The 26,613-nt window shown below is 49.1% G+C and overlaps 3 protein-coding genes across 10 annotated transcripts in view; 2 read left to right on the top strand and 1 right to left on the bottom strand.

Moving 5' to 3' along the window:
• The window catches only part of GATAD2A (GATA zinc finger domain containing 2A), a 110,905-nt gene extending 100,693 nt beyond the window's left edge, over window positions 1-10,212 (top strand). For all 8 annotated transcript variants that reach the window (XM_036281716.1, XM_036281717.1, XM_036281712.1 and 5 more), the window contains 4 exons: window positions 950-1,248; window positions 1,893-1,967; window positions 2,250-2,445; window positions 8,722-10,212. In XM_036281716.1, the coding sequence (XP_036137609.1) occupies window positions 950-1,248; window positions 1,893-1,967; window positions 2,250-2,445; window positions 8,722-8,852 (701 nt within the window). In that variant the 3' untranslated portion in view covers window positions 8,853-10,212. The remainder of the gene's footprint in view (window positions 1-949; window positions 1,249-1,892; window positions 1,968-2,249; window positions 2,446-8,721) is intronic.
• A 6,088-nt stretch (window positions 10,213-16,300) lies between these two features.
• TSSK6 (testis specific serine kinase 6) lies at window positions 16,301-17,877 on the bottom strand. Its single transcript, XM_036241682.1, has one exon. The coding sequence runs from the start codon at window positions 17,120-17,122 to the stop codon at window positions 16,301-16,303; it is 822 nt and encodes a 273-aa protein (XP_036097575.1). The 5' UTR covers window positions 17,123-17,877.
• A 25-nt stretch (window positions 17,878-17,902) lies between these two features.
• NDUFA13 (NADH:ubiquinone oxidoreductase subunit A13) lies at window positions 17,903-26,359 on the top strand. The gene is made up of 5 exons (XM_036241683.1): window positions 17,903-18,034; window positions 24,110-24,188; window positions 25,464-25,535; window positions 25,922-25,991; window positions 26,164-26,359. The coding sequence occupies exons 1-5, from the start codon at window positions 17,941-17,943 to the stop codon at window positions 26,281-26,283; spliced, it is 435 nt and encodes a 144-aa protein (XP_036097576.1). The 5' UTR covers window positions 17,903-17,940; the 3' UTR covers window positions 26,284-26,359.
• Window positions 26,360-26,613: the final 254 nt, after the last annotated feature.

The following is a 26,613-nucleotide window of genomic DNA, read 5'->3' as shown; positions in this document are numbered from 1 at the left end:
AAAAAAAACAGCCCTGGCCGGTTTGGCTCAGCGGTTAGAGTGTCGGCCTGCAGTCCTGAGAGACCCGGGTTCGGTTCCCGCTAAGGGCATGTACCTCGGTTGCAGTTTGTCCCCGGCCCTGGTCGGTCGTGTGGGTGGCAGCCACTCGATGTGTCCCTTCACGTCGATGTTTCTCTCTCTCTCTCTCCCCCTCCCACTCTATCTGTACAAAAATTGCAAAAATGTCCTCGGGTGAGGATAAAAAAAAAAAAAAAAAAAAAAAAAAAAAAAAAAAAAAAAAAAAAACAGTATTGGAAATGGAGGTGGAGGCCGTGTTAGCCCTTAGAAGGCCTCCACCAGACAATGAACTGGGGACACTTGTGCCCTGAAATGGATCTAGTAGCGACATCAATTGAGCAGCCAGCCTGAACCCTCTTACTGTGTGATCTTTTCAGATGCTCCTAGCTGAGGAGGAGGTGGCATAGCTGTAACTGGTCCAAAGTAACAGGGGAGGGGGCTGACAGGCTCTGACACGGCCTGGGTGTGTGTCTGGCTCCCTTTGGTGTCTTCTATGTGATGAGGTAATATTATTAGCAAAAGAGCTATTACAAGACCAGTAGAAGAAAGACAGGCAGGAGGCCAAGTCAGGACAAGATGCCTCCCCATCCTATGCTGTAGGTGGGCAAGGCCATTGGGAAAAGCCAAGCTGATGGCACCATGTAATGTTTTTGAGAGTTCATACCATGGATACCTGACCCACGGCATCTTCAAAGAAAGCTTCAGCCTGAAAAGCTTCCCTAAGGCTGACCCAGTGTCTGCATACAGTTGGCACCTACTGAGGCTTTGGTATTCTGATAGCCACTGAGCCTCATGGCTTGGGGTCCTGCCCTTCTATCCTGCATTCTGGGTGGTGGGGGTTCTTACTGGTATCTTGTTCCTTTAACATGAGCCCAACCGTCTCTCTCTACAGCGGGCAGGATATCAGCTGCCGTCGTGCTGTCCCGGGAGCCCTACATGTGTGCACAGTGCAAGACGGACTTCACGTGCCGCTGGCGGGAGGAGAAGGGTGGCGCCATCATGTGTGAAAACTGCATGGCGTCCAACCAGAAGAAGGCACTCAAGGTGGAGCACACAAGCAGGCTGAAAGCTGCCTTTGTGAAGGCACTGCAGCAGGAGCAGGAGATTGAGCAGCGCCTCCTGCAGCAGGGTGCAGCTCCTGTGCAGGCCAAAGCTGAGCCCACCACTGCCCCGCATCCCTCTCTGAAGCAGGTGAGTCCTTGTCTAGGAGCCAAAGTCGTTACCTGGAGGCCTGGGAACTGGACTGGGGCCTCACCCTTCCTGGCAGGGAAGTTGTCGCTAGCAGGCAAAATGTTCTGGCATTCTGTCCCACACTCAGCGAGTATCTGCCTTGATAACTGTGTCTAAATTGTGTTTAATGAAGGTGGTTGGTGGTGAAAATACTACTAATCTGCAGTTTTTTTAGATTTTGTAGCTTTCACAAGTTCAGTGTGCTGCAGACAAATGCTTCTTGTCTATAAAGACTTTTCTGAAAGCCACAATGAGATACAAAAGGGTCATTTGGAAAAAATGTTCTAGCTAAACTAAGGAGAGAAGGAAGTTTGAAATCAAGTTATTTTGGCTGCTTTTTTTGATGATGTGCTTTCCCACCCCCTGTAGATCCAAAGCTTTCTGTTGGCAGTTATTTGTATCCTTGGAAGTCATTTGTAATTCACTAATAACTACATCTTCTCAAGGTTCCTACATAGTGAGAGGCCACACTACCCTCAGGAAACTACCTGTCCTGTGGGGACTAGGCCTTGTGTGGCCATAGCTGCTGCCCTTTGGTCACTCTAGGTCACCCTGGGCTGGCCTGTGGATGGTGCTGATCTTGATTTCAACCCCCATTTGTGTAGGTCATAAAACCCCGGCGTAAGTTGGCGTTCCGCTCAGGAGAGGCCCGCGACTGGAGTAACGGGGCTGTGCTACAGGTCAGAACTGCAGTGCTGGAAGTCCCCCGCACTGCACCACCAACCAGCCCTCACACCCCAGACCGTGACCACGTCAGCTGCCTGCGCCTATCTGTTTCTCTCTCTCTCCCTCTTTCCTTCCCCTGTCCCCTTGGTGTAACTTACTGGTCTCCTGATTTTGGACTTTAGGGACTCTGTGTGGGTGGGAAGAGGTCAGCTGCAGCAAGGAAAGGCTGCACTGAGCATCTCACCTTCTTCCTTTTCTTTTCCCACATGAGCCATTGCACCCTCTTTTCACTGTAGGCCTCTAGCCAGCTCTCCCGGGGCTCGGCCACAACGCCCCGAGGTGTCCTGCACACATTCAGCCAGTCGCCAAAACTGCAGAATGCAGCTTCAGCAACAGCTCTCGTCAGCAGGACCGGCAGACATTCCGAGAGAGCCGTTAGTTCTGGCAAGGGCAACGCCGCCTCCAACTGGAAGAAGGCACCCCTGAGTACAGGTAGGCAACCCTTGAGGGCCTCAAAGTAGGGGCTTTGCCATGGTTGGGTTCATTCCTTCCTTATTTTAACAAAGATATGCATGTACACAGGGTGAAGGGAAATGGCATAAAGGGCCCTGAACCCCCAGACCTGCTCCCTGAGAACACCTGCCTACCTCCAACTTTTTGGCTGAATCTGTTGTTCAATAAATAGGATGCCTTGAGCAAGTGGCAGCCCTGAGTAGATCCTAATCACACGAAATGTAGGACAAACCCAGTTCAGGCACTGTTATCCACACCATCCAGTGGACTCCTGTCAGCACAGATGCTCATCTTGCTGCTGCATCCCACCCCCTTGCCCAGCCCTATCCCGCCATAGGGAACACCTGTTCTTACTGTTAGCTTATACCTTTTCTGCTATACTACTTTTTGCTTACCCAGACAGTGTCCTTTATTCCATGATTTGTGGGCCACTCTTCCCACCTTCTTTTGGCTTGGACAGATCAGGTGGTCAAAATTCAAAATAAAACAAGAATGTAAGGAGTAGGGTCTGGGATTTAAATATGTTTTTATTGATTTTTTTAGAGAGAGAAGAAGGGAGAGATAGAAACATCCCATCAATGTGAGAGAGAAACGTAGATTGGCTGCCTCCTGCATGCCCCCTACTGGGGATCAAGCCTGCATGCAACCCAGGCATGTGCCCTCACCGGAAATCGAACCCATGACCCTTTGGTCCGTAGTTAGAGCATCAGCCTACAGACCAGAATTGTGGTTTCAATTCCGGTCAAGGGCATGTCCTTCTGTTGTAGTGCAGTTCCCAGCCCTGGTGGGGATCATGCAGGAGGCAACCATTAGATGTGTCTCTCTCTCTTTCTTCCTCCCTCCCTCCCTCCCACTCTTATCTGAAGAAAAATAGAAAAATATCCTTGAGTGAGAATTTAAAACAAATCAAAACATGGACAAAAATGGGAAAGTAAAAGGTAGGCATAGCCCTGATCAGGTTTGCTCAGCAGTTAGAACATTAACCCGCAGACCAAAAGGTCTCTGGTTTGATTCCTGGTCAAGGGCACGTACCTGGGTTGCTGGTTCAATCCCCAGCCCCAAACAATTGCTATGTCCTCTGACATTGATATTTCTCTCCCTCTCCCTCCCTCTCTTCCACTCTATCTAAAAATCAGTGGAAAAATATCCTCAGGTGAGGGTTAACAACAAAAGGAAAAAAGGCACAAAAGGCTGAGTTAAGGAGACAGGTGAGAGAACTCATTTGTGGGAGTGAGTGCATGCCATTCACCTGTAGGAAGAAGAATCACCATCATGGAGGAACCCTAGTCAGATCTGGGAAAGCAAGCTATTTGTGCAACCAAAACACAGGAGTCTGCTGTACAAGTCTTAGAGTCTCCCACAGGAGAGGAGCTTAGGACAGGAAAGATGTTCATCTGCAGAAAAATTTGGACCACCTGGAAAACAGAGAGAATCTGTAAACACACCAGGCACAGATACTTTCACTCAGCATGTGTAAGACACATACAACTAAGAATCACAGGCTGGTTAGAAATTCCTTTTGTGGGAAATTTGAAAGTATATGAAATAAGTGGGAAAAGTCAAGTATGAGTTTTTTGGGTTTTTTTAATCCTCACCCGAGGACATTTTTCCATTTTTTATTCAGCTAGAGCGGGAAGGGGAGAGAGCAAGAGAGAGAGAGAGAAACATCGACGTGAAAGGGACACATCGAGTGCCGCCACCCGCACAACCCAACCAGGGCCAGGAACAAACTGCAACCGAAGAACATGCCCTTACCAGGAACCGAACCCGGGTCTCTCTGGACCGCGGGCCGACGCTCTAACCACTGATCCAAACCAGCCAGGGCTCAAGTATGAGTTTTATGTATGTGTACACTAACAGCAGCCGTGTGTGCACTTAAGGGTGATGTTTGAAAGGGAATATGAAAGAAAAAATAGTTTCTGTGTTCAACAGTCATATTAGAGGTAAAAATGTCAAGGCTTAGAGGCTACATTTCCTAGGAGAGTTTTGCCAGAGCTCCTAGTTACCCTAGGTTTCTAGGTGGTGGTTTGAGGGAAACTGGGCAGGATCTAGTTGGTGGTGCTACCTTGAATATACAGGGAGGGCTCCCTAGTGCCTTAGACCTCAGAATCCTTGTTCCACAAAGTATATTAACCTCCATCAAAAATACTCTTGGGCCCTGGCCGGTTTGGCTCAGCGGTTAGAGCGTCGGCCTGCGGTCCGGAGAGACCCGGGTTCGGTTCCCGCTAAGGGCACGTACTTCGGTTGCAGTTTGTCCCCGGCCCTGGTTGGTCGTGCGGGTGGCAGCCACTCGATGTGTCCCTTCACATCGATGTTTCTCTCTCTCTCTCCCTTCCTCTCTCTCCCTCCAACTCTATCTGTACAAAAAATGGAAAAATATCCTCGGGTGAGGATTAAAAAAAAATAATAATAAAAATAAATAAATACAATAAAATAAAAAAAATACTCTTGGGAGCCCTGGCTGGTTTGGCTCAGCAGTCAGAGCGTCGGCCTGCGGTCCAGAGAGACCCGGGTTTGGTTCCCACTAAGGGCATGTACAGTGATACCTCGGTTCTCGAGCGCCTTGACTTTCGACCAAATCGGTATTCGACCAGGAGATTCGAGAAACTTTTGTCTTGGAATCCGAACAAATATTTGGAACTCGAACTTCCGAGATGAGCCGAGTTGAGCCGAATGGCGTTCATTCGGCCCAGCGCGCCTTGCTTGCGTCATCAGTGTGAGTGCAGAGAGAGAGTCACGCTTTGTGGAGAGAGTCACGCTTTACACTGAATTTAACCCTTAGACATGGGTCCAAAGAAAGCCAGAAGTGGTAATGCAGACAAAGGTAAGCGGAAAGCTGTGAGAACAACTATTGAGCTGAAGAAAGAAATCATTGCCAAATATGAACAGGGCACACGTGTTTCGGATCTGTCTGCTGAGTATGGCGTGCCAAAATCAACCATCTCTACTTTCCTTAAGAATAAAGCTGTTATAAAGGCTGCCAATGTTGCCAAAGGTGTAACGCTGATAACTAAGCAAAGGCCTCAGATAATGGAGGAAATGGAGAAGCTGCTCCTTATTTTCATTAAAGAAAAAGAGTTAGCAGGTGACAGCATCAATGAGGTCGTTATTTGTGAGAAAGCACTACAAATATTCAGTGATCTGAACAAAGAAACACCTGGTACAAGTGGTGAAGGTGCTTTCACGTTTAAAGCCAGCAGAGGTTGGTTTGAGAATTTCAGACATAGAAGTGGCATACATTGCGTCACTAGGCATGGGGAAGCAGCTAGTGCAAACCAGGAGGCTGCTAATAACTTCATTAAAGAATTTAGTGACTATGTCAAGGCAGAAGGGTTTGTTCCTGAGCAGGTGTTCAACTGCGATGAGACCGGATTATTCTGGAAAAAAATGCCAGCCAACACCTACATAACCAAAGAGGAGAAAGCGCTACCAGGGCACAAGCCTATGAAAGATAGGCTTACTCTTTTGTTTTGTGCAAATGCAAGTGGTGATTGCAAGGTAAAACCCTTGCTTGTCTACCATTCAGACAATCCCAGGCCATTCAAAAGGCACAATGTAATAAAGAGTAAATTGGCTGTGATGTGGCGGTCTAACACCAAAGTTTGGGTTACCAGACAATTCTTTACAGAGTGGGTGCGTGAAGTTTTTGCACCTCGAGTGAAGGAATACCTGGCAGAAAAAAAATTGCCTTTAAAATGTCTATTAGTGATGGACAATGCTCCTGCTCACCCCCCAGCTTTAGAGGAAGATCTAGTTGATGACTATAGCTTCATCAAAGTAAAATTCTTACCCCCCAATACAACCCCTATTCTGCAACCCATGGACCAACAGGTCATATCCAATTTCAAGAAATTGTACACAAAGGCCCTCTTCCGGAAGTGCTTTGAAGTGACAAATGACACACAGTTAACTCTGAGGGAATTTTGGAAAGAACACTTCAACATCCTAAATTGTGTAAACTTGATTGACACTGCTTGGAGTAATGTCACTCATCGCACATTGTATGCGGCATGGCGAAAACTATGGCCCGAAAGGGACAGTGAGGGTTTAGAAGCTGAGTCAGCTCCTGTCGTTGATGAAGATGTTGCTGTAGTTGATGATATTGTGGCCATAGGAAAGACCATGGGCCTTGACATTCAACAAGATGACATCAACGAACTTGTGGAAGGTCACGCTGCTGAGTTAACTGCCGAGGAACTGATGCACCTACAACAACAGCAGCAGAAGGATATGGTGGAAGAAATTTCTTCTGAAGAAGAGGAGAGAGTGGAGGATATTTCTAGTGGCCTTATTCATGAAATGTGTGCAAAATGGGCAGAAATCGCAAACTTTGTTGAACAACATCACCCTGATAAAGTGGTAGCAAATAGAGCAGTTAACATTTTTAATGACAATGTTATGTCCACTTTCCGCAAAATTTCTGAAAGGAGAAAAAAACAGCAAACAATTGAAAAATTCTTCCGTAAAGAAATCAGACAAGTAACTGCAGAGAAAGATTCTGATTCTCCTCAGCAAAAGATACAGAGAACAGAAACACCCGAAGAGCAGTTACCCTCTGTTTTTATTGAAGAGGACTCCCCTTCAAGACAATAAAGGTTGGTACAGGTACAGTAAATGAAACACAATTTACTGTACTTTACAGTACATTTTATTTTTTTTAATACATACTGTACACTTTTATTTCTTGTTGAGACTTATGTTTTTCTACATATTATATACAAATTAGGCCAGTAAATAGGCATTTTCTGGGGCTTGGAACGAATTAATCCAGTTTCCATTATTTCCTATTGGGTTTCATTGCTTCGGTTCTCGAACAATTTGGTTCTCGACCGTCCTCCTGGAACGAATTATGTTCGAGAACCGAGGTATCACTGTACCTCGGTTGCGGTTTGTCCCCAGCCCTGGATGGGTTGCGCAGGTGGCAACCACTCGATATGTCCCTTTCATGTCGATGTTTTTTTTTTTCCTCTCTCTCTCCCTCCCACTTTATCTGAACAACAACAACAAAAAATGTTCTCGAGTGAGGATTTAAAAAAAAAAAACAACTCTTGGGAAGTCCCTGCTGCAACTGTGGGTCCAGGGCAGTCCTTTTGCCAAGCCAGCCACAAACCTAAGTGTGCCGGTGTGTGTGGATTATTTCTTCATTTTCCAGTTCTAAAAGTGATACTAGCCCTGGTCGGTGTTGCACTCAGTGGTTAGAGAGAGCATCAGCCCAAGCACCAAAGTGTCTCAGGTTTGATTCCCGGTCTAAGGCATGTACCTGGGTTGCAGGTTTGATCCCTGGCCTGGTCAGGGCGCGTGTGGGAGGTAATCAATCAATGTGTCTCTCTTATATCAATGTTTTTTTTTCTCTCTCTCTCTCTCCCCCCTCTCCCTCCTCCCTCCCCTCCTCTTAAATTCAATGGATAAAAATATCCTTGGGTGAGGATTAACAACAAAAAAAGGGATACTAGTTCATTGGGGAAATTTAGAGAATATGAAAAAGGAAGATGATGGCAATGACTGGTACTTTTATACCCCAGGAAAACAAATGCAGCACTTAGGGACCTCTTTCAGTCTGCCTCTTCATTCACGTCACGTGTGTAAATGAGTGTTGTACAAAGGGATTATGCTGTGTTCGCCATTCTGTGTCCCTCTGAATGGTTTAATGAGAGGCTATTACCCTATCCTTTTTTTTTTTTTTTTAATCATCCTCACCTGAGGACATTTTTCCATTTTTTTTGTTCAGGTAGAGTGGGAGGGAGAGAGAGGAAGAGAGAGAGAGATAAACATTGATGTGAAAGGGACACATCGAGTGGTTGCCACCCGCACAACCAACCAGGGCCGGGGACAAACTGCAACCGAGGCACGTGCCCTTAGCGGGAACCGAACCCGGGTCCCTCCGGACCGCAGGCCGATGCTCTAACCGCTGAGCCAAACTGGCCAGGGCGTACCCTATCCTTTTTGATGGCTACGTGATACTCTGTTATACTGACTTCCCAGGTTGCACAGTTCAGTCAATTGTGGTTTTTCACTGTTCTACACAGCACCGTGGTGACCACCTCAGTTTATAGAGCGCTCAGTTAGCTAATGGGATCTATGTTACTGTGGCATAGGCTGCGAACATTGTAAAGGAGATTATTCTTTCAATTCTCTTCATCTCTGAGGCCAGGATTTTTGCTGCCCATGCTCAGTTAGCCTCATCAAGGCTGGTGTCCTCCTGGGAGCCTACCCTTGAATGGGGCCATCTCACCTTGTTGCTCTGTTCTGTTGTAGGTGGGGCCCTTGCGTTTGTCAGCCCGAGCTTGGCAGTGCACAAGACTTCCTCAGCCGTGGACCGCCAGCGGGAGTACCTCCTGGACATGATCCCGCCACGTTCCATCCCCCAGTCTGCCACGTGGAAATAGTGCGTGCCGGCCCAGTGGAGAACAGGCTCCCTCCTCCCTCCCACCTGGCCCGCTACCCTCTGCTCACTGGGGAAGACACCCTGCTCCCCAAAAGAGTGAGCAAGTGAGTGCTACACTGCGGAAGCAAGAGCTCCCTCCATTCTTGGCTGCAAAGTTTTGTGGCTGGAGGGCCACTTCACAGGTGGATGAGGATTATTATCACTGGGGGACCTTTCCCATGGGCTTTCCTCCTTTCTTTGCCTTTAGTTTGCCCAACACCAGCAGAAAATTGGACCTCGGGGGCTGGTTCTGCTCCCGCCCTCCTCTTCAGCTCCCTCAGGGCACATGGGTGGCCTGGACACTGTGACACACTCGGGCAAGACCGGAGCTCGGGGCTTCTGAAGTTGAGCGGACTGTTTTGTTTTTGCTTTTTCCCTTCTTAGCCTCCCAATCTTTGACTGCCTTCACAGCAGTTTCTAGGTTGACAATTTTTTTAAATCACCTCATGATAATGGAGTTGAAAGTAAACCATATAGACCCAGGGGTTCCTGCCGAGCACGGCCCCCATGCTCCAAAGGATGGGCCGCTGACTGACCAGCCCTCATTTGCTCCAGCGGAAGGTCTGTGCTGCTGCTCGTCCTGGAGACCCCCCCCAACCTCCCACACTTAGCAGAAGAACAAACTGCAATCCAGACCCAGCCAGAGCGCCTGGGATCCTGAAAGCCACGATGCTGCCCTTGGAGAAGGGAAGAGAGAAATGGCAGCAACATACAGAGCCTGAGCAAGGAGTTGGAGGGGCAGGATATTGTGTTTTTGTTGTTGTGGTTTATTTTATTAAATTTTTTTCTTTTCTTTTCCTACTTATTTTGATGGACAACATCCCAAGGTGTCCTGGCCTATGCTCCCATCAGGTGTGTCAGGTGGGGAGATACCCCTGCCCCCCACAGACTTTAGGGTTTCCGTTTGGGTCTAGTTTAGAACCTTCCCTTAAAGGAGGGCCATGCTGCCAGTGTTCACCTTCAGACTTTTTTTTAACCTTCTTTAGAGTCTACAGAAATGTCTTACAAAGGATCAGGTCTGCTCTTAGTTGTATTTCATTTTGGTTTCTCCCACTCCTTAAAAATCAGTTCCATGAGGAAAGGCAGATGATATCGTGTGTGTGATGTACACAGGGCCAGCTCCATGCACATGTGAGGGTGCCCCATGTGTGTGCACATGCATGTGTTGACTTCGAGAGGGGGTATATTGCTCCCTACTTCAGCCCCTGCCCTGGTTTTCCTGTTCATGCAGTTAGGGACTTAATTTAAAATCCTTATTTTATAGGGCTGCCTTCTTTGAACACACTGCTTCAACATTCTAATAAAGGCTCATTTAATCCCTTCTCATGTTGTGTGAATATCAGTGTTTAGAAAACATTTTTGACAAGCGATAGAAGACCTAGTTTTGCAAAATGTTCTAATTTTTTGTTCTGTAGAGCCCTAAATTTCTCATTGATTTTTGTTTTAAGTTACATGGGCTAAAGGAGGGGAGGGCAGGGAAGGGTGGCTTTCATTACAAGATGCAGGGATTGGAGGGAAATTAACATTCAGAAGTGGTGGGAAAGGATATGTTTATACACCAAAAACTCAAGAGTATGCAAGCATTTCTATTTCTTGCATTTTTTTTGTGTGCCTGGTAAATAAATACCTGTCTTATACTACCCTGAGCTGTTAGCCCTCTCTGTTCAGGTACATGGGCCAAACTCACCAAAACCTGTAATAATGAGCACTGGGCTGGCCACTGGCAGCAAACAAACCTCAGTTCTGTGCAATAACTAACTGGATCAGGTGTCAGGGCTGAGGTCACTTTTGCACTGGAGGGGTGTACCATGATTATTTCCCCTCACCCAGCCAAGTTGATTGGGTCTGTGACTCGGGGGCATATGTTGGTCCCCAGTCCCATCAGAACCTGGCTTATAAACTGCGCTCAGAGACCACTTCTCAATTCACCTTGCCTGGCCAGACCACCTCTGGCAGAAAACAGGACAGCTGGGTCCTGGCTTTGCCTTCTCTCCAGCCCTGCAGCCCCAGGCACAAAAGGAGGTCAAGGATGTGAGAGGCTTTAATCTTTAGTTTATTTATGCTTTAAAATTCCTACCACCCCTCCCTCCCAGCCTCACTGGTGTGGCTCAGTGGTTTAGCATCGACCCATGCACCAAGAGGTCACTGGTTCCATTCCTGGTCAGGGCACATGCCCAGGTTATGGGCCAAATTCCCAGTGGGGGGGCATGCAGGAGGCGGGCAGTTGATGTTCTCTCTCAGTGATGTTTCTGTCTCCCTCTCACTCTCTAAAATCAATAAAGAAAAAAAATTCCTAGCCCCCTTTTTTCTTCAGTTTTCCACTTTGCAGTGTAACGTCCATGATAAGCTCTAAATGGCTGGTTAATTGATAGAATTAAAAATGTTACAGGAAAGGCATCATTAAATACCTCTCTGGGTGTGGAGTTTGGATATACTAGGAGAGGGTGTTAATAATAAAGGTGTTCTCCCAGCAGCAAAGCTCACCCACTCAAAATCTGCCACAGTGCTTGGGTCCTGGTTTCCCCCAGGAGTGTCAGGGCTGAGAGGACCTGGTTCCCAGGAGCAGTGAGAATGTAGGAGCCCCTAGGCCTAAATGACTATTGTAATGGTCTCTAGTTACCTGTGACATGAACTCCTGACTGCAACTGGAAACTTAAAAATGTTAGCCATGGCCCAGCTGGTGTGGCTTAGTTAGATGAGTGTCATCCTGTGCACCAAGAGGTCATGGGTTTGATTCTGGGTTGGGGCACATGCCTGAGTTTCAGGATTGATCCCTGGTTGGCGGGGAGGAGGCATGCAGGAGGCAGCCAATCAATGTTTCTCGTTTTTTCCCCCTTCCCCTCTCTCTGAAATTAAATTTTAAAAAAGAACTTTCTCGCCCGGCCGGTGTGGCTCAGTGGTTGAGCATGGACCCATACACCAAGAGGTCGCCGGTTTGACTCCCAGTCAGGGCACATGCCCAGGTTGTGGGCCAAATCCACAGTGGGGGCATTCAGGAGGCAGCTAATCAATGTTCTCTCTCGTCGATGTTTCTGTCTCCCTCTCCTTTCCTCTCTCTACAATCAATAAAGAAAAAAATTAAAAATAAGTAAAGAAAAAAGAACTTTCTGCCCTGGCTGGTTTGGCTCAGAGGTCAGAGCTTCAGCCCGTGGACTGGAGAGTCCTGGGTTCGGTTCCCACTAAGGGTACATAACTCGGTTTCAGTTTGTCCGTGTGGGTGGCAACCACTTGATGTGTCTCTCACATCGATGTTTCTCTCACTTCCTCCTCTCCTGCTATATCTGAAGATAAATGCAAAAAAAAGTATCCTCAGAAGAGGATTTTAAAAAAGAACTTTCTATCTGATAATAAAAATCACTTCTAAAAAATGTCAGCCGAGCTCTGGCCGGTTTGGCTCAGCCACTGGAGTGTCAGACCTTGGACCGAAGAGTCATGGGTTCAATTTCAGTTAAGGGCATGTACCTCGGTTGCGGTTCGTCCCCGGCCCGGCCCTGGCCCTGATCGGGGTTGTGCAGGAAGCAACCAGTCGATGTGCGTCTCTCCTTCTCTCTTTCTCTGTCTCTTCCCCCCCTCCCACTCTATCTGAAGATAAATGGAAAAATATCCTTGGATGAAGATAAAAAAAAAGTCATTCTGTGGACTGGGGTATGGGGTTCACAAAGCTTATTCCCCATTTTGATGGGGGAGTAGGTTTGAAATGGCTGAGTGTGTATATATTTATGTGCATTGATACAGGCATGTCCCCTTGGAGCCTCCCATGGCTCTGGCCATCCTGCGCATGTCATGGGGACTCTGATCCTCATTGTCCCAAGTTTGACATCAGGACTCACACCTTTGACAAGGCAGAGAATGGCCCTTTCCCAGCTGTCTTGGGTTCTGTCTGTCATCCAAGACTTGCAAAAAGTTCACCCCAGTGCAGAGGGAATGAAAGAGGCGACTATATAGCCCTGCCATGTGTTTCACAGGGTATAAATAATGGAAATAATGGTTTTTGTTACTCCTACATAGGGTTTTGTTTCCTTCTGATGCCGAGTTATGCTGCACGTGACATTTGCATAGAACTCAGACTGAGCTTTTTTAAATTTAATTTTTGTTTTGTTAATCCTCACCCAAGGATATTTTTCCATTGATTTTTAGATAGAATGGAAGGGAGGGAGGGAGACAAACATCAATGTGAGATAGACACATCAATTGGTTGTCTCCCGCATGACCCCCGACTGGGACCAGGGATCGAATCTGCAACCCAAGTATGTGCCCTTGGCCAAGAATCAAACTTGGACCATTTGGTCCATGGGCTGATGCTCTAACTTCTGAGCCAAACCAGCCTGGGCTGAGCTTTTTTTTTTTTTTTTTTTTTAAAAAAAAGACAGCTAAAGTTTTCTCATCCTTAACAAAGAAAGTATAATAAACAGTTACATTAGTGCAGGGTATTTGGGAGGTATTTTTGGTGGGTGTTGTCACTTGTATTTATTGTGACTAAATTTTTTATAATAATGTAAAACCAAACGTTGACCACCAAACCAGAATAGTAGTTCTATAAACAGAGGCTGGAGTCAATGGCCATACATGGTGTTATGAGGGACATGATGTGTTGACTCTGTGTGTGTGCGTGTGTATATATTTTTTTGTCTCCTTGGCTCTGGTTTTCCTCTATTATTTAGTCCAGCTACTGGGCAGGTTGGAAACTTTGGGTAAGTGCAGCAGGGTGACCCTTTGTTAAGGGAGAAGTCTTTGCTGGATCAGCCACAGGCTCCTTAGTGGACCCGAGGGTGAGTCTGTTTCTCCAGCTAACAAATGGGACACTCACCCTGGTTCCCTGAGACTTTGTCCCTTCTAAACCAAGCCATAGCATGGAAAAAGACCTTGGCCCATTGCTCATGCAGATTCATCAGTGAGGAATAGAAACAGGCATGTGCCACACCACAGGCATTGGGATCAAATCTGTGACAATGGCAAAGAGGGAAAAGAACTGCCTGGCTGGTGTGGCTCAGTGGATTGAGCATTGTCTCATAGACTGAGAGGTCCTGTTTTGATTCCTGGTCAGGGCACATGCCCTGGTTGCGGGATCCATCCCCAGTAGGGGGTGTGCAGGAGGCAACCGATTGATTTTTCTCTCACATCGATGTTTCTCTCTCTAAAAAATCAAAACATTTTTTAAAAAAGAGGGAGAAGAATGGAATGACAGGAAGGAGGTGAACTTGGAGGCCAAGTCTTGAATGGAAAGGGAAAAAGTACTGCTGGGAGTGGGAACAGCCAGTGATAAGTCTCAGAGTTGTGACCAAGCCTGGCATCTGGAGGACAAGAAAGGCAGTGTGGCTGGACAGGGAACAGGTGAGGATGTGGGTTTTATTCTGAGTGTAGTGGGAGCCTTGAGAAGGCTTGAGGTACAGTCCTCCCGGAAGCCACAGCCCTTCCTAACCTCAAGGATGTGTTCCTGCCCCCATTTTCCTTCCAGGTGCAGAGCCTGAGGTATGGTTCAGATCAGGAGAGGAACCCTTCTAGTGTAAACCAAAGGGTTGGGTTTTGGTTTTGTTTTGATCCTCACCCGAGGACATTTTTTCGTTCAGATAGAATGGGAAGGAGAGAGAGAAACATCAATGTGAAAGGGACACATTGAGTGGTTTTCACCCACACAACCCAACCAGGGCCGGGGTCAAACTGCAACCGAGGTACGTGCCCTTAGCGAAAACCGAACCCGGGTCTCTCTGGACCACAGGCCGACGCTCCAACCACTGAGCCAAACCGGCCAGGGCCAAAGGGTTTTTTTTTTTTTTTTTTGTCTCAGTTCAAATGTGAACAAGCCAGGATTGGAAGCAAGGCACTTCCCCTCTCTTAGCCTATTTCCTGGTCTGCAAAGTGAGGTGGGTGGGGCCACAGCTGATTTGAAGAGGGTGAGGGGAGAGCTGGCACTTAATCCCCAGGGCATCTGAGAGCCATGGAGGGCCAGTGAGCAAGGGTAGGGCATTATCAGACCCACAAGCTGACCAGTCTCTTTAGACTGGTCATGGGCCTCAGATGGAGGTAGACAGGATTAAGGACTAGGGAAACGTTTCCCATACCAGTAACCTCATTGTAGTAAAATAACCCCCAAACTCCCCCAGGCCATATGGGGTCCCCTTTCCAGACTTACACCTTTATCTCTCCACCTCCTCTCTACTGTAACCACAGGAGCTCCTCCTGGCATTACTCAAACACACCAGTTCCATTCTGTTTGGGAACTCATGAAACTTTCTGCTGTTTCCAGTGGCTGATTCCTTCAGGGTTCAGTTCAAATATCTGCTTCAATCCCTCAGCATTTAACACGTTACAATTTTTAAAAGATTTCCACACAATATTTTTACTTGACTTTTCACTTGCCTCCTCACAGAGGGTAGGGATGGATCTAAGGCTCTTTGCTGAGTTCCAGAGCTTGGTACCCAGCAGTTCAATAAATGCATGAATGAAAAGAGAACTGAACGAATCAGCTTGTCCAGTGGGCTTAGGCCCCAGCCTTGACCCACCCCACTAGACTCTAACCCTCATTAAGGATGGGGCTCTTACCAAGGAGAGCTTCCACCACCTCCCCACCCTACTTCAGCTATATCTGGGTTGAAATCCCAGCTGTGTTCTTGGGCAGTTGACATCTGTGTGGACATCAATTTCCTCATTTATAAACACTCAGAGAGGGCCTCCCCACCCACCCACGCCGTTCCCTTCTTAAAACGTGCAGGGTGCAGGGTCTTTGCTCCCCACCCCAACATTTCTATTCCCAGGACCATCACGACCCCGGAAACAACTTCAAAGCTACTTCTTTTGGCGGGGGGGGGGGGGGGGGGGGGGTTTGCCAAAAATGTCCTGGTTCGAATCCTCTTAATTCCCTTTTGAGAACTAGCAAGAACCCTAACGAACCATTCTTTAAAATGGAGCGCCCGCGCCTGCCTTCCAGAGAGCGACACCCCACCCCCACCCCCGCTCCGTAAAAGGGAGCCAGAAGCGAGGTAGAGCGAGTTTATTGCAAATTACAACGCGGGTGGTGCCCGGAGCGCGCCGTCCCGCGGCGACCTGCGCGGCAGGCTGGGAACGGACGCACTCAGTGTGGGTACCCTCGCCCTCAGCTCCACCAAGTAGCCTCCTCCTTCCGCACAGCCGACTCTCACTCCGCATAGGCGCTATGCTTCCGCATCCTCTGGTCTCGCCCCCTCCCAGGGCCTTCTTGAGGGGAATCGATGATGCGCATGCGTTGTCCTGCTCTCTGGATCATGGAGGAACTAGATTCCAAACAGGGGCGATTGCTGCCCCAGCCGTCGAGGAAGAGGGGAAGGGGAAAGAACGCATGCGCATTCGCGCGCGGCGGCTTCGCGGGACTCTGGAAGCGCGCCTCTCGCGTGTGAGCCGCGCTTGGGGCGGCGGGAATGTGGGGAACTCCGGTTTTTAGCCAGAGTCCCCCGCGCGCAGCCAGCCGTTGCGCGCTACCTGGCCCGCCGAGGGTCTGGCTGACGGGCTGAACTGCAGCAATTCGGTGATCAGGGCCTTGCAGCGCTCAGACAGCTCGAGGCCATCTGGGTAGAGGACGCCACGCTTCTGGCGCCGGGGCAGGCCGGCGATGTCTGAGTCGTCGAAGGGCATGCATCCAGTGACCATGACGTAGAGCACGACGCCTAGGCTCCACACGTCGTACTTCTTGGGGTCATAGGGGATGCCCAGGAGAACCTCCGGTGATGCGTAGGCTGCCGAGCCGCAGTAGGTGGTGCTCAGGTCAGGGTAGCCGTGAGCCTGGCGGCCGAAGCCGAAGTCGGTGAGCTTCACGCGGCGCTCGTCAGGGCTCAGAAGCACGTTTTCGCACTTGAGGTCGCGGTGTACCAGGTGGTGGTCGTGCAGGTAGCGCACGGCGCCGGCGATCTGTGCGAAGAGGTCGCGGGCCTGCCCCCCAGGGATGCGTCCGTTGCGCTGCACGGCCTGCAGTAAGTCCGTGGCGGCTGCCTCCATCACGATGTACAGCTTCCCGTTGCACACCTCGATGAACTCGAAGACGTGCACAATATGCGGGTGCCGCACGCCTCTAAGGATGGACAGCTCCCGAGGCAGGAACTTGTTGACGAAGTCAGGCGGCGCGCGCCGCCGGTCTACCACCTTGATGGCCACCGTTCCCTTGTACTTCTTGGAAGTGGCCACCTTCACCTTGGAGTAACTGCCCTCACCTATCGTGCGGCCCAGCTTATAGCCGAGTTCGCTCAGGAGTTTGTCACCCGACATGGTGGCGCCTGGGGCGCACGGGGAGCAGGAGGCGGCTGCTGTCGGGGGGCGGCCGGACTCCGATCTCGGGCCTAACCCATGGCGCTTGGCACCTGCACACCCGCACCCCCATGTGCCCACTCCCGGGCCCCCGCCGCCGCGGTGCCTTTTATTACCCAGGTAACAATTTCTGCCTTGTGAAGTGAGTGCGGGCGTCACCCCACCTCGGGGTGGGGTCCCCGCGGGCGTCACCCGGCCTTGGGATGGACCCCCGAGGCCCTAGAGCTTTGTGACTCATAATCGCTTTGAATGGCCCAGTTCCTGATGAGAGGCTATTACCAAAGGGCTTCCGACCACCACCAAGGAGTGGAATCCGTGCCTGGGGTTGGTTGGGGTGGCTCCTCGCGAGTCCAAATCTGAGCAGCAGCTGCCCCCAGCCAAGTTCTTGTACCAAGCCCTGACCATGTAGCCCTGGGCTGCCGGCACAGACCCGAAGGGGGAGAAAACGGGTAAAAGGGATTAGCTTGGTGACCCGGATTCCTGCGGAGCTTGACTGCCTTGCGCATCGCCCCAGACGGAAGGTGACGGGAGGTCTTTTGATGCAAGGACCTAGGCGACCTGACTAGGCCACGCCCCGTCTGGGAGAAGAAATAAGGATTCCTAGGCCGTAGCCGGGCGTCGCAGCCTGAGTTCTCCGGCGCAGCAGGGTCACTACAACAGCATCCTGGGTTCCCTGGCCTCACCGGAGACCTGCGCGACAGCTTCCGCCACATTCATCGTGGCGGCGGCTGTCTGTACGTCACTTCCGCCCACGACAGGAAGTGCAAAGCCCTGCGAATATGGCGGCCTCTAAGGTGAAGCAGGACATGCCCCCTCCTGGGGGCTATGGCCCTATCGACTACAAACGGAACCTTCCGCGTCGGGGACTGTCGGGTCAGTGTCCGCCTGCGCCGTGCTGTCAGGGTCTGGGCCTCTGGAGCGCCGCAACGGTGTCAGGGCGCCCGTAAGACAAGAGGCGGAGTCGGGTATCCAGATAGCGTCAGGGGTAACAATAACGATAACTGCTGTAATTTGCCAAGCGATTATTAATCCTTTAATTCCTTCTCGTAATAGCTCAGTAATCGGGGCTGTTAATTATTTCCATTTCACAGTAGGTTAAACCGAAATTAATTTAGCCTGCGCCTCTAGTTCACCCGCCGCTTCCGTTTTACAGGTGGGAAAATTGAGGCCCTAGAGAGGCTGCGACCTTACCTGTGAGGGCCATCCAGAGCAAAGCTGGGACCAAAACCCGGAACACGGAAGGAATTTTGTTGTTAATTCTAACCCGAGGATATTTTTCCCATTGATTTTTAGAGAGTAGAGGGAAGGAGGGAGTTGGGGGGGGGGCGGGGAGAACATGATGTGAGAGAGACATGTTACCTCCCACACGCTCCGACTGGTGTTGGAGATCGAACCTGGAGCTAAAGTACTGCAACCTAGGTATGTGCCCTCTACCCTTCTGTGGGACAGGGCCAGAGCTCTAACTAGTGAAGGACACAGTCCAAGACAACGTCGAAGTAATTTTAAAAAAAGATGTTCTATGTGGGAGTTCCTTGTTGTGGCCCCCACTTGCAGGGTGTCCCAGGAATATGTATTTTAAAAATTTTCAAGTGTTATGTAACATTTTAAAATTCATTATTGGGTTCATCACAGAAAAATGTAAGAGAGAAAGTAAAAGACCCCCATCTTCCACACCCAAGAGTAACAAAGAAATACAAAGAAATTTAAAACAAGTTAATTGTGAATACATTTAAAATCTGCATATTATGCAAATTATGCCTTAATTTTTTAAAAAATGCATGGGCATGGTAAAAAATATAATAATTTAGATGGTAGAAAAGTTAATATGTAGTGAAAATTCAAGTCCTTCCTCTCCCCTTGTTGGCTTTTTTGTATCCCAGAACAGAGGTTGGCAAACTTTTTCTTTTTTCATTACTTATTTTTGTTAGAGATATTTTTCCCTTTCCCCCAGGCAGACTTTTTCTATAGAGAGCCAGATAAATAATTTATGCTTTACTGGCCAAATGGTTTCTATCCACTGCTGCTGCTTTTTTTTTAGCAACTATTTACAAATCTAAAAGTGTTCTTAGCCCGAGGGCCATACAAAAACAGGTTAAAGACTAGATTTGTCCAGCCGGTGTGGCTCAGTGGTTGAGCGTCAACCCATGCACCAAGAGGTCACCTATTCGATTCCTGATCAGGACACATGTCCAGGTTGTGGGCCTGATCCCCAGTGTAGGGCATGCAGGAGGCAGCCAATTGATGTTCTCTCTCATCGATGTTTCTGTCTCTTTCTCCCACTCCCTCTCTAAAATCAAAGGGAAAAAAATAAAAAGACTAGATTTAACATCACATGGGCACTCAACTCATCTTAGAGCAGATTGAATAAATCTGAGTCTCTTCTTTTCTCGAAGTGCAGCACAACACCCAGGCCAATGTACCCTTCAGGTGTGCTGCATGAGGTCTGTTTTCATATATGCAGGAGTGAGCTGTACCCAGGCCAGGCTACAGAAGGATTCCAACCAGTGGGCTTCCTCTGATCCTCTTCCTGTTCATGACACAGCTGTGCCTCCCATGGGGCCCTAAATGCCATTGCCTGGAGTTAGGTCTCCTAATCACATCCCTTTTACATGACTTTTATTGTAGCACATACAAACCCACTCCAGTATTTCCTGGCTGCAGAGGTGTGAGGAAGATACCCCTTCTGGTGGTGTGGTTGTTTATGTACTGTATTCATTAACTATTGAGTGTGCACATGGCCCGTCTCGAGGAATTCACTGTCACATCATGCACGCTTGAATTTCCTCTTGTTAGTGGTGGGGCCTGGGATAACCAAGGCCTGCTTTAGCCTGGGAAGGCCGGAGTGACCTCTCAGGGAGTTCCCAAGGTAGAGGGAACAGCCCTGTGCTCTATCCTGAATCCTACCCTTATCCTCTGTCCTCCTCCAGCCTTGCCTCTTTTGAGCCTTGGTTCACAGTAGGCCCCTCCCCATCAGTCTTATCCTCCCCTGCTCTTGTCAAAGCACTATGACCCCAAGCCTGGCACCTTCACTCTCCCTGGACCACTCACCTCCAGTATCCCAAAACATGCCAAGCTGGCCCAGGCTGCCTTTAATCCCCGTTGCTCCTAAAGTGACTGCTACCCCACGTCTCCTCATTTCTCACACCCAGCTCCTCTCCACTCCCTCCTGTGCCAAGTGGGTGGCTCTGTTTTTTCTTGTGTGTTTATCATTTTTATTGAGATCCCATACCATACAGTTCACACATTTTGGGTGTACAGATCACTTAGTTTTAGTCTATTTGCAGTGGTGCAGCTATCACCATGGTCTGAATTTACAACACTGATCACTCCCAAAAGAAATCCCATACACACTAGCAGTCACTCCCCATGCTACTTCCAGCCCCTAACAACCACTAATCTGCTTTCTGTCTTTATAGATTTGCCTCTTCTGGACATTTCATATAAATGGAAACATTCACAATGTGTTCTTTTGTGTCTGGTTTCTTTCTTATGGTGTTTTGGTTTTTTTTTAATCCTCACCCGAGGACATTTTTCCATTTTTGCTCAGACAGAGAGGGAGGGAAAGAGAGGAAGAGAGAGACAGAGAGAGAAACATCGGCATGAAAGGAACACATCAAGTGGCTGCCTCCCGCACATCCCCAACCGGGGCTGGGGACAAACGGCAACTGAGGTACGTGCCCTTAGCGGAACCAAACCCGAGTCTCTCCGGACCACAGGCCGACGCTCTAACCGCTGAGCCAAACTGGCCAGGGCTCTCATAGTGTTTTTAATGTTGATGTAGCATGTCTCAGTGTTTCATTTTTTTTATGGCTGAATAATAATCTTGTATGAAAGGGTCACATTTTATGTCTCCACTTCCCACTTGATGGACACTTGAGTTGTTTCTACCTTTCCCCTCTTGTGAACACTGTTGCTGTGAACATGCATATACAAGTGTCTATGTTGCAGATGTTTCACTTAGGTGAAATTTCATCGAGGAGTGTAATTGCTGGGTTATGGTAACTCTCCATTTAACATTTTGAGGAATTGCCAAACTGTTTTCCACATTGGCTGTACCATTTAATGTTACCATCTGCAGCAAATGGAAGTTCAGATTTCTGGACACTAATTACTTTTTATTTTTTGAGTCTCATCATCTTAGTAGGTATGAGGTGGTAACTCATTGTGATTTTAATTTGCATTTCCTTGGTGACTAATAGTGTTGAGCATCTTTTCTTGTATTTATTGGCCATTTGTATAGCTTTCTTGGAGGAATGTCTATTTAAATCATTTACACTTTCTTTTTTTTTTCTTTTATTGATTTAGAGAGGAAGAGAGCGGGAGAGAGAGATAGAAACATTGATGAGAGAGAATATCAATTGGCCACCTCCTGCATGCCCCCCGCGGGGGACCTGGCCCACAGCCTGGACATGTGCCTTGACCAGGAATCAAACTAGTGATCTCTTAGTGCGTGGGTCAATGCTCAACCACTGAGCCACACTGGCTGGGCCATTTACACATTTTTAAATTGGGTTGTTCATCTTTTTATCACTGAGTTTTAATAGTTCTTTATATTTTTTGGATACCATTCCCTTATCAGATATATGATTTGCAAATACTGTCTCCCATTCTGTGGATTGCCTTTTCAGCTTGTTGATGGTATCATTTGCAGCACAAACGTTTTTAATTTCAGTAAAGTCCAATTCATCAATTTTTTCTTCTGTCTCTTAATGCTTCTGGTGTCATATCTAAGAAACCATTGCTTCATCCAAGCCCACAGAGACCGACTCCTCTGTTTTCTAAGAGTTTTATAGTTTTAGCTTTTATATTGAGGTGTTTGATCCATTTTGAGTTCATTTTTGTGGATGGGAGTATGAAGGAGCAAACTGTTCTTTTGCATGTGGCTATCCAGTTGTCCAATATGCTGAAAAGACTATTCTTTCCCCTATTGAATTGTCTTGGCACCCTTGTACAAATTCTGTTGACCATAAACGTGAGGGTTTATTTTTGGACTCTCAGCTCTGTTCCATAGATGTACATGTCATTCCTTATGCTGTCCTGTACACACAGCTGCATGATAAGTTTTGAAATTGTGAAGTGTGAACTCTCATACTTTGTTCTTCCTTTTCAGAATTGTTTTGGCTATTCTGATCCCTTGCATTTCCATGTGAATTCCAGGACCTGCTTGTCCATTTCTGTCAGACTGTGGGGGATGAATTGGGATTCTCCAGACCGCAGGCCGACGCTCTAACCGCTGAGCCAAACCGGCCAGGGCTGAATTGGGATTCTGATGACTGCATTGAATCTACCTCATTTTGCAGAGTGCTGCCATCTAAACAAAATGTTAAATTAAGTTCTGCTTCATGAACACAGGATACGTTTCCATTTATTTAGGTGTTCTTTACCCATAATCCACACACCCTCCTGGGCATGCCACTCCTTGACCTCCTGTACCATACTGGCAGCTCCAGAGGCACAGACATTCCCCTCCCAGGGCCTGGGGCCTGAGCCCTTGGTGAGGAAGAGATAAGTTAGAGCTGCATCATCACAAAGACCTCCTAAGTCCTGGAATTTATCTTACAGATGGGCCCACACTTGGGTGCCTTGTGTGATGGCAAAGGTGTTTTACAAAGACGATCTAGGTGGGGTGGGGTCAGAAGGAGAGGCCACTGAAGCTATTGAAAAGATCGAGGCAGCTTTGCTCTGGCCCATGTGGCTCAGTGTTTACAGCATCAGCCCGAAAACCAAAGGGTCATGGGTTTGATTTCTGTCAAGGGTTTATACTTGGGTTGCAGGTTTCATCCCACCCGATTGGAGTGCATGCAGGAGGCAACCAAAACCATTGTGCACTCAGAGCAGGAACTAGAGTGCCTTCATTGACCTGAGCTAGTGTTTTTAACAGGTTGAATTAAGGGGGAAAATATAGAGCCAATTTCTCATTTATCTCTGGGTTCAGCCTGATGAGCCTTGTGTCTGAGCTGAACTGAAAAAGAATGAGCCCCCACTTTTTCTCCCTGTGAGGCCCAGGGAGTGTCATCACCCATTGTTTACAGGTCCTTTACTGGGTGTTGACTGATGCTTGAACTGGCTGAGCTTGTCCATTTGTCACAGCCATCTCGAGGCCTGGCCAGAGAAGAGATCCTGCTCAAAAGATGAGGGGGTGCTGGGCCAGCTAGCCCCAGCAAGGCCCCAGGTATCTGGGCCTCCTTGAAGATCCCAGTGGGCCCACAACCTGTCAGTCAGGATTACAGTGGATGCCTGCTGGAGCTCAGTAAATATTTATGGTGGCCTGTTCCCCAGGGTTTGGGCAGGGGGTAGGTGTCAACCTTGCTGGGCCAAGAGCAGCACCCAGGGGGTTAGGGGATGGTGGCAACCCCTGAAGGGCACTGCCTGCCTCTGGCAGCCTCATCTAGCCCCCTGTGGGCAGCACACAAGGAGGTGGCCCAGGCAGCCGGGAGTCACCATGGAGCTGGAACCCAGCATGGACACCAACCTTTGAGGGGCTGGCTGGCTGACTAGGAACCAAACAGCCTCCTAGAAGATTTGGTGCCAGGGCTACCCAACCATAAACATCTAGACCCTTGAGCCTTTCTGCAGTCCCTGTCCAATCTTTTTGTTCCAGAAACCCCCATCATGGGGGCAGAGATGTTGCTGCTATAACAGCCTTGCCTATGATAGAAGCTGAGGCTTCTCTGGTGTCCCCTGCCTAAAGAGTAGACAAATGTGATGGAGAGTGGTCCACAGCTGTGGAAGAGGGGGTGTCCAAGGAAGGGAGCCAGTGGACATTCCACAGAGACAAAAAGAGAAGAAATTCAAGCCATCTCTGGGAGGGAGGCAGGGGGCTCTCACCTTCTCCATCATCTATTTCTGGGGTTATTTGCACAGCGAATGGATATGCTTCATGAGAAAAAATGGCAAGGGTGGCCTCTTCTGTATACAGTTGCTGAGTTGGTGCTCCTCTCCCCACAGGCTATAGCATGTTTGCCGTGGGCATTGGGACCTTGCTCTTTGGGTACTGGAGCATGATGAAGTGGAATCGCGAACGCAGGTAGGTTACCATGGACAAAAATGTGCAAGTGAGGGAGGGCACATTCCTGTGGATGTGGTATACATTGGGGCCTCTTATCAACCCAACCCCCCACCCTGAGGCCTTGGGGACCCAGCAAGTTCATTTCTGGATTTTACCCTTAATGACTGACTAGTAAGAAAGGAGCTCACCTCCAAGTGTTCACCAGGCACCCCTTTGGCCTCTGCCGCTGGAGACTCAGGGTATCTGGGTTAGGATAGCTTATTGGATAGAGGTGGAGGGGTAGCTCAGGAATACTCTTAGCAGTTTTTTTGTCCATGGTAACCAGGCAGTGATGCAGTATAAGGGCTTAGAAAGCAGATTATGCAAGACAATGGCCATGCCAGCCACACAGGGCTGAGGGACCAAGGTGGCCTCAGTTCAGACTCCAGCCACCTCTGGGCTTGCTCCATGCCCTGCCAGGTGGCTACTTCTCATTGGCCCATGACTGGCTGGGCCCCTCCACCCTGTCCCACCTATGTCATGTGTCCTTAGTGACTGACCCCTACACGGCCGGGAATCTCTGAGGAGGGTGTTAGAGAAGGCTCAGCTCGTGGAGGGAACTTCACATTGTTGAGTAAACACAGGAGCACCTGGTGAGTGCTGGATGCTAGAGCCCCTGCAATAGACAGGCAAGACCAGGGCCAGCCTCCCAGGGGGACACAATAGTGACTACAGTGTGTGGCTGTGGTGGGGGCAGCAGTCTGGCGGGTGGGGTGGGGAGAGGAGTTGAAGTTCATCCACCCCTTCCTTGTGCCTCTCTATGATTCCTGGTGATGAGGGGACAGGGTCAGAGACCACTCCCTGGGCAACAACATGGCTCCATTCCTTAATACAGATAGGGCTGGTGGCTTGGAAGATGCTGAAGAGCAGGGAGAAGAAAGGAACCACCTGCCCAGGGCTCATACCCTGAGGTTATTTTGAGATGAAGGGGACGTAGTTTTGTAAGGTCCAGAGCTTCATGACAAACGTTTCCCCTCCTTTCACCACAGTCACAGGCCTGGGCTATTTTTAGGATTAAAAAAAGTTTTTAATTGAAAAGAAAGTGTAAAGCCAGCAGTCTTATGGACCTACTAGGTCCCCCCATCTTGGGCTCCTAGTAGACAGAGCCTGTTGCCCAAGCTCTGTCCTGCTTGCTTGCCTCTTCCCCCAACCACCTTCCCTGTGCATCACCCTGAATGTCCAGGGGGCCACATCGTCTGTCCCCCATCTTGCCCACCCTAATCTGATCTGAGTATTGGTTTTGGGGTTTCACAGGCGTCTGCAAATCGAGGACTTTGAAGCCCGCATTGCACTGATGCCGCTGTTGCAGGCAGAGAAGGACCGGAGGTGCGACCGCCAGGGACAGGAGGTCACAGGCCTGAGTGCCCCAGCTCGCAGTTTGGGGACACAACGAAAAAATGCATCTGGGGACTGGCAGCTGCATTCTTGCACACACAGACTGCTGTCACCCTTGGAGAGGGCCCTAGACAAAGTGGAGACTCAAGGGAGAGAACAGGAAGGCTTTCTGCAAGAGGGAGTGTTGGGCTAGGGCAGGAGGATAATAAGAGTTTGACAGGTAGAGGAAAGGAAAGAAAGAGGAGCCAGTCTGTGTAGGGTTGGAAATGGCAGGAGATGATGGGAGTGGGAAGCAGGGTGGGGTCTGGTAGGTGCATTAGATAGGGGTCCCTTGGGGTACTCAGGCCTGTCCCCCATATCCCACTCCATCCTTGCAGGGTTCTGCAGATGCTTCGGGAGAACCTGGAGGAGGAGGCCATCATCATGAAGGATGTGCCTGACTGGAAGGTGGGTCCTCTGCAGGGAGGGCAGGGGTCTAGGGGTCTAGGGCACTGCAGAAGCGAAGCCTTCCACAGAAAACCTGGGGCGGAGAGAGGTGGTGGGTGCTGGGAGTGAGATGAGGAAGGCGGCAGCTTCCGACAGTGACCAGCACCCTCACCTGTACTTGCTTTCCCCGCAGGTGGGCGAGTCTGTGTTCCACACAATGCGCTGGGTGACCCCCATAATGGGCGAGCTATATGGACTGCGCACAAATGAAGAGATTCTCAACGCCACCTATGGCTTCATCTGGTACACTTAGGGGCTGCCCCTCAGACACTAGACTCCTTCCCCTCCCCCTCCCCCATGGAGAGAATAAATGCTCTGAAGACCCCCTGCCTGCCTGTGTCCCAGGGACTGAATGACTGGGGGAGGGATGCACCACTGGTCACATGTGATATGGGGACTCGGACTGGATCCTGAAATTCAGAAAACACCCATAGACTGCCTCTGAATCCACCACCAGCCTGGACTCCCAAATATGTCTTGACTGCCCTACCTGTGTTTATTTCCTCCTTGACCACAGTCCACCAAGAAGCTTCACCTAGAAGTCCACCTAGAGGCTTCACCAGAGTACAGGGATGGATGGGGG

This window comes from Molossus molossus, unplaced genomic scaffold, assembly GCF_014108415.1.
Source record: "Molossus molossus isolate mMolMol1 unplaced genomic scaffold, mMolMol1.p scaffold_m16_p_4, whole genome shotgun sequence".
Classification (NCBI taxonomy): Eukaryota; Metazoa; Chordata; class Mammalia; order Chiroptera; family Molossidae; genus Molossus; species Molossus molossus.
Note: the sequence above shows the minus strand (reverse complement) of the source record. Positions and strands in the feature narration are given on the sequence as shown.

Excerpts from the sequence above, each read along its gene's own strand:
- NDUFA13 (XM_036241683.1), top strand. The coding sequence starts at position 17,941 with ATGGCGGCCTCTAAGGTGAAGCAGGACATGCCCCCTCCTGGGGGCTAT. Across the intron at positions 18,035-24,109 it reads TCCGCGTCGGGGACTGTCGG|GCTATAGCATGTTTGCCGTG; the intron begins GTCAGTGTCCGC and ends CTCTCCCCACAG. Across the intron at positions 25,992-26,163 it reads AGGATGTGCCTGACTGGAAG|GTGGGCGAGTCTGTGTTCCA; the intron begins GTGGGTCCTCTG and ends CTTTCCCCGCAG.
- TSSK6 (XM_036241682.1), bottom strand. The coding sequence starts at position 17,122 with ATGTCGGGTGACAAACTCCTGAGCGAACTCGGCTATAAGCTGGGCCGC.